Source organism: Setaria viridis, chromosome 9 (genome assembly GCF_005286985.2).
Source record: "Setaria viridis chromosome 9, Setaria_viridis_v4.0, whole genome shotgun sequence".
In the NCBI taxonomy this organism is placed as follows: Eukaryota; Viridiplantae; Streptophyta; class Magnoliopsida; order Poales; family Poaceae; genus Setaria; species Setaria viridis.
The window spans coordinates 36,042,589-36,051,768 of NC_048271.2; the positions used below are offsets into that span (position 1 = coordinate 36,042,589).

General features: G+C 47.3%; 1 protein-coding gene across 1 annotated transcript; it reads left to right on the forward strand.

Annotated features, from left to right (window-relative positions):
• Positions 1–2,829: 2,829 nt before the first annotated feature.
• LOC117839432 (transcription factor MYBS3) lies at positions 2,830–5,598 on the forward strand. The gene is made up of 3 exons (XM_034719764.2): positions 2,830–3,185; positions 4,369–4,577; positions 4,860–5,598. Exons 1-3 carry the CDS (start codon positions 2,915–2,917, stop codon positions 5,325–5,327), a joined length of 948 nt encoding a protein of 315 aa, XP_034575655.1. The 5' UTR covers positions 2,830–2,914; the 3' UTR covers positions 5,328–5,598.
• Positions 5,599–9,180: the final 3,582 nt, after the last annotated feature.

The following is a 9,180-nucleotide window of genomic DNA, read 5'->3' on the forward strand; positions in this document are numbered from 1 at the left end:
GGAGCTCGACCGACCTTTTTCTCTTTGATTTGCGCGCTTGCATGCTCTGTGTGTGTTCGAGCAAATGTTTCAACGAGTTCTTGCATGCTCTTGCAGATGCATGGAAGACGCTATCACAGATGTGATTCATTGATGTACCCATCCCTAATTTAATATCCTTTCTTTGTTGAACTAATGGATATTGATTGAGCTGATGTAAAATACTACTACTAATTATCTTGGCTAGATCCATGACGAAATTTGCGTTTTGCAATTTTTAAAAATAGTGTTAAAATCATCTTCCACTCGTACTGATGAATCAAATGAATCAAATGAGTTATCAACGACCATAAGGTATACATGTTATTTACACTCAGAATGGATAATCAGCTACAAATAATCAGGGTTGTCAAACTCACAGCTTATCCAACCAGCAGATTCTCTTGACACTAGATTATCAGGAAATCCAGATTCTCAAATAATCGATTCTTATATAAGGGGTGTTTGGATCTTTAGTCCCAACTAAAATTCATGTCACATCGCATATTTGGAGGCTAATTAGGAGGACTAAATATGAGCTAATTATAAAACTAATTACACAGATAGAGGCTAATTCTCGAGACGAATCTATTAAGCCTAATTAATCCATCATTAGCACATGTTACTGTAGCACCACATTGTCAAATCATGGACTAATTAGGCTTCATAGATTCGTCTCGCAAATTAGCCTTTCATCTGTGCAATTGGTTTTGTAATTAGTATATGTTTAATACTCCTAATTAGTATCTAAATATTCGATGTGACAGAAATTTTTAGGAGGTCCTAGAGAAACAAATGGAGCCTAAGGGGTTGTAAACAACCCCTAAACTTTAGTACTTGTCACATCAGATGTTTGGATACTAATTAGGAGTATTAAATATAGTCTAATTACAAAACTAATTACAAAGATGGAGTCTAATTCGCGAGACGAATCTATTAAGCCTAATTAGTCCATGATTTGACAATACGGTGCTACAGTAACCATTTGCTAATGATGGAGTAATTAGGCTTAATAGATTCGTCTCGCGAATTAGTATAGGGGTTCTGCAGATTAGCTCATGTTTAATCCTCCTAATTAGCATCGAACATCCCATGTGACCCTCGTTTATTACCTCACATCAAACACGCCCTAACCTCGAACGCCAGTAGCTTCAGATAAGCTGTCCTTTGCTTCTCGCTTGACGTAATTTGGTAGTACGGCAGGACACTGTTTGGAGCGACTTCGATAATCATTTTGCCTTGGAGAGCTCTCATGGGTCGAATCCTTTTGACTTTGCAGGTTACTTGGGAGTTCAGACCGGTTGATCTCTATCTGTTCCTGAAAAAGTATAAGCCCAACGTGCTGCTCGTTTCGCATCAGGAAATGCGCTCTTGCTTGTTCTTGCACTGATGAAGCCATGCCAACACAGGAGCCTACACGGAAGCCTCCCGCAGGTGATCACGAGTTGTTTGATGCTTGCAAGTTGCGAGTGCAGCCTCATGCCCTCATGCGGTTTGACTGGTCTCCTCATCGTCCATATTTTTGTCGGCACGCGCCACGTCAATGATTTGATCGCCGACGAGATATCCGGTGTGCGCACGCGTCGTGCCGCCACGCCCATCCGCCCAGATTCCCAACATCCATTTCCACTGCTGTAGGCTGTAGCAACGAAGCAAACAGCCAAACACCACTCTTCCGGTCTTCCCCCAAATGTCTGATGACCACTGTAACAGTTCCATAGCCCAGATAACACGAATTGTCATTCTACGAGGACATTTGAAGCCACAGGCTTAGCACTATTTTTGACACGTTAACACTTTTTTTTGTTAACTTAAGATCCACACGACTAGTCGCCTACCCATATTACTTGTCACAAAATTTGACCTACTCATGATTGCCAAGAGGAGAAAGGAGCAAAGTGACAAAAACAGTCATAGCTCAAATCCAGGAGACTAACGAGAGAGCCACCAGCTAATTTCATATGTTTAGTGGGATGATTTGAATCAAGCGTTATGCAGTTGTATTCGCTATTTTATTCATTAGAACATTATACTATAAATATAGGTAACTACTTCCTCCGTTTTAAATTGTAGGTTATTTTGATTTTTCTAGATTCACGTATAATTTGGGATGGAGGGAGTATAGTATTGTGCACTCTACATAGCTTCATATATAATAATTAATAAGCAAAACTTCCGCATAATTTTCTTCACTGTATTCACAAAATCTTCGTTTCAAAATCGTATGAGGTTTTCATCTCCCACAGCTTCTCCCGATACTAAGCAAAAAGTCTACTGACTCTAATAAAAATCACATTCTATCCAGAGATGCGATATATATGAATACTTGTTCTAGAAGAAAGAAATTCTATACCCCTACCGCGTCCCGGGTCATGAAACGGATGAGAAACGAACAAGAGCGACGAGTGGCTTGCCATTGCTCACCACACACGACGGACGAAGTGGACAGGAAATGTGGATGAAACGGTCCGAGGACCCGGCGATGAAAACGAAACGAGAGGAGACGAGAGCACGCAGCGAAGCGAGCGGAGAGGAGAGCGCGCCCGCACGCGGGACTCAGCCGTGTCCATGGATAAAAGGAAGGCGAGACGCAGGAGCCAGCCAGGGAGGGGGAGGCGTGCCCCACAAGCCGCTGCCCAAGTCACACGTATATCCCCGCGGGAATATCCGCCACGTGGACGGCCCACGCTCGCCGACCACCTTAACCAATCACCACTCAACAGTTGAGTTAACCCCCTCCTCTTCCTCTCCCCTCCCCCCTCGCATCTTCTCCACACACGGCTTCCTCCCCCCCCCCCCCCCCCCCCCCCCCCCCCCCCCCTCTTCCGACACGCGCAGCCGTGACCGGGCGCCGCGAGAGCCCTAGCTGGCGGCGGGAGGCGGCGGCGGCGGGGCGATGACGCGGCGGTGCTCGCACTGCAGCCACAACGGGCACAACTCGCGGACGTGCCCCAACCGCGGGGTCAAGATCTTCGGGGTGCGCCTCACCGATGGCTCGGCCATCCGCAAGAGCGCCAGCATGGGGAATCTCTCCCTCCTCTCCGCCGGATCCACCAGCGGCGGCGCCTCCCCCGCCGACGGGCCCGACCTCGCCGACGGCGGCGGAGGCTACGCCTCCGACGACTTCGTCCAGGGCTCGTCCTCCGCCAGCCGCGAGCGCAAGAAGGGTGAGCTGGCTCCCGATCTCTACCCCTCCCCTCTAATCGATCATCCGACCCGCTACCAGCTGATGTGGAACCCTAGATATTAGATCCTCCCAGTCCCAACTAGCTCCAACCTTCTCCATTCGTTACCTGGTGCTGCCTTTTTTTTTTTTCAACATGTACCTGGTGCTCACTGATTAGGCTTCGTGTAAGCTTGGGAAATGGATACTCCTGCATGGCACTAGTTCCTTACTGGGGTAGTTCAGCTGCGAGAAAAAGCATTAATGGTTACCAGTACTATTGTAGTTTGTACTAATGGATGGATTTGGTACTACTTGAGTCTGATACATATGGTACTCGAATTCGATCCGTGATTGGTTTAAGGACCACCTGTAGACGCCCTGTACTGTTTGATTGGATTATTGGGATGTTTGAGAAGCTCAGCTCTCCAGAATTTTTTATAGTAAGGAGTATGGATTATTCCAAGCCGTTACTTCAGTTGCTTTTGGAGAAATTTGGCGCTGATTGGTGATGCTGAATGGCTGTAGAGATATAGGGCTGTGTAATCAGGAGGACATGCATAGAAATAGACACTAACTGCTAAAGTGCTAACACATAGTCTTATGTCTGCCATACATGATACATGCGCCAAAGGATAAGCTCTGGTGTAAATGCATTACTACACTGGGATGCAAGCATTATTGATGCAGTGCCAAATTCCAGTTGTCTATTCTTGATAAAGAAACAGGTTGTTTCAGCGGTTCTGAGCAAAATCAAATGATCGATTAGTGAGTTTTGATGGCCTGCAAAACTTATCTGTCTTTGTTGTTGATTATCACAGCTGATTTTTATGAGATTTTGCGATAACAGTCATATCTAGTACTTGGTCCGCATGTGGTGGTGGCTGGTAGGTGTTTTGACTGTAAGTCAAGTGGCAGTTGTCTTAGGATTATGCCAATCCTTTTTTAGCTCTGTTCGGATTTTGTGCTGTTTTGACTGGTCTTTTATTTATCAATAGTACTCTCCCTGTATGTACCTTACCGTTTAATAGCCAAATAGTGTGCTAACCGCTAACTTTTCCCATGCTTTGTTAATATGCCGGTGTTCATCGATTTCTGTTCACTGGTTTCTTGTATCTTCACATATTACTGCCTGGCTTCGTTCTGGACATTGCGTGTCATGTTGCTGATTAAGATTGTTCTGATAGGTGTTCCTTGGACTGAAGAAGAACACCGGAGGTTTTTGCTTGGATTACAAAAGCTTGGGAAAGGTGATTGGCGAGGAATTTCTCGTAATTTCGTGGTCTCAAGGACACCCACTCAAGTAGCAAGCCATGCTCAAAAATATTTTATACGTCAGTCAAATATGAGCAGAAGGAAGAGAAGGTCTAGCCTTTTTGACATGGTTCCTGATGAGGTAACCTGCTTATCTTATCCTATATTTTAATGCAATTGTTGTGCTTTCTGTGACCTTGTTTCATACTTATATATGTGTTCTAACTACACTGGTGCTCATTGTTTTGATAGTATGTAAACTCATTATTACTTATGTTAGTGAAATTTTTTGGATCAAATTGTTTAGCTTGTGTGTCATGGAGCCATGGACAGTTATGGACATTGGCCCATCCTGAGTTTCATTAGGTTGTTCTTGTGCTTTGCATATAATTTGGAACTGAACTGTGTTCTCTTTGTTTTACAGTCGATGGACCTTCCACCCCTTCCTGGGAGTCAAGAACCAGAGGCCTCAGTATTAAATCAACCACCACTACCACCACCCGTGGAGGAGGAGGTAGAATCGATGGAGTCAGATACTTCCGCTGTTGCAGAGAGTCCTGCAGCTTCTGCTGTCATGCCAGAGAATATGCACCCAAGCTATCCGGTGATTCTTCCAGCTTATTTCTCACCATTCTTGCAATTCTCAGTTCCGTTCTGGCCAAATCAGAAAGATGGAGACGATCTGCCCCAAGAAACACATGAGATTGTCAAGCCTGTTGCAGTTCATTCCAAGAATCCAATTAATGTTGATGAACTTGTGGGCATGTCGAAGCTAAGCATAGGGGAGTCTGGTCAGGAGACAGTATCAACATCTCTTTCGTTAAATCTGCTAGGAGGTCAAAATAGACAATCAGCTTTCCATGCAAATCCTCAAACAAGGGCTCAGGCCTGATCTTCAGCATACAGAACTGCATTAGATGAAACCCTGGCAAAATAAGCTTTGCCTCCTTGTTTTTTTTAATATTTAAGATTAACCGTGCTCTGTAGCTTGTATCATGTGCTGTAAGTTATGCTATGTATGGATGTATCTTTTGTTTGTCTGGCACGCATGATATGACACTCTATGTTAACAAAGTCATTAATGTTAGTCCTGATCTTCATGGTTGTAATGCTGTAAACTTTTTGTAAGAAGAAAGTGTTAGTCAGTTCTGTGGGTGCAGTTATCCGCCTGATGTTTCATTTCATTGCTGAAGATGATGCCGCTGGATCTCTGGCCATGCTACTGTGTTTGTGATGTTGTTTTGCTGAAGTTGGTTATTCTGGTAGCATGTGCACGAGTTGTTCGTCCCGTTGTATCCGTTTGCTGCATGTTTGCTACTATTTCGTTCTCGTTCGAGTCAGTTTGATCAATATGTTTGCGCCGAGCACAAACTGTTTGATTCTTCTGTTTATGTTTGTGCGCCCGGCCCACTGTTTGATTCTTCTCGTGCAACATGCTTATGGAATATTCTTTGGATTCTATTGGGTAGAACCTTACCTTTCGATCCTGGTGGCTGGTGCTCTCAATTGCATTCTGCACCAAGTGTTATACATGTGTGGTTGGTGACAGTAGTGACAAGTGACCAGTCCCTTTCAGGTTATCTTGGTCATCCAAACACAGGACACCATGTCACTTTTATATCTTTATCTAAAGTCTTTCGCTTTGTGCGCGTTGCAGGCTGCTAAAAGTTCCAAGAATCATCAAAGATTGTTTCGCCAGCAACATCAGTTCCGTCTGCATATGGGATGCTATCTAGCCGCTGCCAATTATAAAATATTTTTCTCCTTTTTGCTGAAGTGAAGTGGCTTTATCAGTACTCACTAGTATATATATTTGTGATAGTGTCGGTCAGTGACCTTATTATCATCTTTTTTTCTGAAAATAGGGCATGAGCGCTGCCATTCGTTAAAGGAAGAGGAGAGCGAACATAAAAAGAGTCAGCTGAAAATGGAAACACGCATCAGCTAACCAGAAATGTTGATCAGTGAATTCAGGATCACCAACATGTTAAGTAGTTTTTCCTCTTGCAGCTGAACATGAAAAAGGAAATGGCACGGCTGTTTTTTTTTCTCATCAGATATATCATTTCTCGATTCTTATAGGAATAGCACTTGTGTTCATAGTAGGAGCACTAGACCAAATATATACAGGTACAGAAGGGGGAAATATACACAAAACCTCCTAATACAAAAGGAAAAATACTAACAGTACATATACACCTAACACTCCCCCCCTCAAACTCATGGTGGGTCAAGAACACTGAGTTTGGGGCTGTACCTTTGTAAAGAAATCAGCCAACTGCAACTCTGAAAGTACGTAATGAAGAGCAATAACCCCATCCTAAACATGTGATCGTGTACAAGAAACATCCACACCAATATGCTTAGTAAGCTCATACTTCACCAGATTACGAGCAATACTGACAGCACTTGTACTGTTAGACAAAAGAGGAGTCAGCATAGAAACTGAAACACCAAAATCCTCAAGCAACCACCGTAACCAAGTCACCTCTGCCGTCACAAGCGCCATAGCACGCAACTCAGCCTCAACACTCGAACGAGAAACTACTACCTTCTTCTTAGTCTTCCAAGCAATAAGGGAATCACCAAGAAAAACACAATAGGCAGAAAGAGATCGACGATCAGAAGGATCACTAGCCCAGGTAGCATCACAATATGCTTGGAGATGTAAGGAGCTAGAGCGTGGAAAGAAAAGATGACGTGAAAGTTTAAAGAAGTAGATGGGAAACACCACACACCCAAATGAGAGGGGGTGACCTCTATATATATGGCCAATATGGCTTGGAGTACGAGGAATACATCAAGTGTACAAGGAAAGGATAAATACATCCTAATATACATATATACTTCCTAATACCCGCCCGCAGTCGAAACGAGAGGATCACGAACGCACAGACTAGACCTAAACTCAGTAAACAAAGGAGTCAGCAGGCCCTTCGTCATGATATCCGCAAACCAGTGAGAGGACGGCACATGGAGGACCCGAACCTCACCCAAGGTCACCTTCTCACGGACGAAGTGGATATCAATCTCGGTGTGCTTCGTGCGCCGATGATGCACTAGGTTGGTTGTCATGTAGACAGCACTCACGTTGTCAAAGTAGACAATAGTGGTCGAAGCAAACGGGACATGAAGCTTCTAAAGAAGTTGACGAAGCCAGCAACACTCTGCCACAGCATGAGCCACAACCCGGTACTCCACCTCAGCACTGGAATGAGACACCATGGACTGGTGCTTGGAGGATCGAGACACCAGATTGTCGCCGAGGTAGACGCAGAAGCCAGATGTGGAGCGTCTAGAGTCCAGGCAGCCGGCCTAGTCGACGTCGGAGTAGGCAGTCAGAGACTGAATAGGGCTGGTGCTGATGTGAAGCTCAGAGGAGAGCGTGCCCTTCACATAACACAGGATGCGCTTGATCAGGGCCATGTGGGGCTCGCGCGGGTCATGCATGAAGAGGCACACCTACTGAACCACATACACCAGGTCAGGTCGAGTTAGAGTGAGGTACTGGAGCACCCCAGCAAAACTCCGATACTTAGAGTTGTCCTGGAGCTTGGCGCCGTCGTGTGTCGAAAGCTTGGCATGAGTGTCAACGGAAGGAGGTGAACCGTTGGTACCATGCCCTCGGGGCCTGCTTCAGTCCATACAAGAACTTCTGCAGGAGACAGACGTGATCGGGAGCGCTGGGTCGATGAAGCCGGGAGGCTGCTGGCAGTAGACAGTCTCTGCGAGGTGTCCGTGAAGAAACACATTCTTCACGTCCAGCTAGTGGATCAGCCAGGCGCGAGAAGTGGCGATGCTGAGGACGGTCCGTATCGTCGCTGGTTTGACAACCGGACTGAAGGTCTCGTCGAAGTTGATTCCACACAGCGCGCCTTGTGCCGGGTGAGGGACCCATCAGCATGGAACTTATGCTGGAAGATCCACTTGCCCGACACGACATTGGCACCGGGCGGTCGCGGGACGAGGCGCCAGGTGTCGTTGTCAATGAGGGCCTGAAACTCGTCGACCATGGCAGCACACCAGTTGGCATCAGCCAGAGCACTGCGATAGTTCACCAGAATTGGAGAAGGCGGAGAAGAAGTCGAGGCTGTCATGCCCTGGTAGTGGACCCGCTGGATTGCCCCAGTCATAGACCGAGTGACAGAGCGCGGAGGGTTGGGTGGCGACGACGCCCGACAGGTCGAAGCGCTCGTTAGTGCGATCAGGGGTGCTCGCCTGACCAGTCGGAGCACGCACTGGTGCGATCGGGGCGCTCGCCTGGATGGTCGAGGCACTCGCCGGTGCGGTCGGGGCGCTGGCCCGACCGATTGAAGCACGCGCCGGTGCAGTTGGGGCGCTAGGCTGCGCGGTTGGGGCGCTCGCCGGGATGGTCGGGGTGCTCACTGGTGCGGTCAGGGCGCTCGCCCGACCGGTCGGAGCGCACGCCGGTGCAGTCAGGGCTGCACCCTCGTGTGGCGCAGTCGCGGTCGGAGCAGTCGGGAGCGCTGCGGTCGCAGTCGGGAGCGCTGCGGTCGCAGTCGGGGCCGCACCCGTGCGTGGCGCGGTCGCAGCCGGAAGCGTTGCGGTCTCAGTCGGAGCCGTCGAGAGCACGATGGAGAGCGGCAACCTACCCGCAGATGGAGCGGGGTACATGGTCAGCCCATGTAACAGGATGGCGGGGTCGTCGTCAGTGAGTTTTTGCAAACAACTGGTGAGGGCCACGGCTACTCAACGTCTGATGACGGAGCGATCGAGGTGGAAGC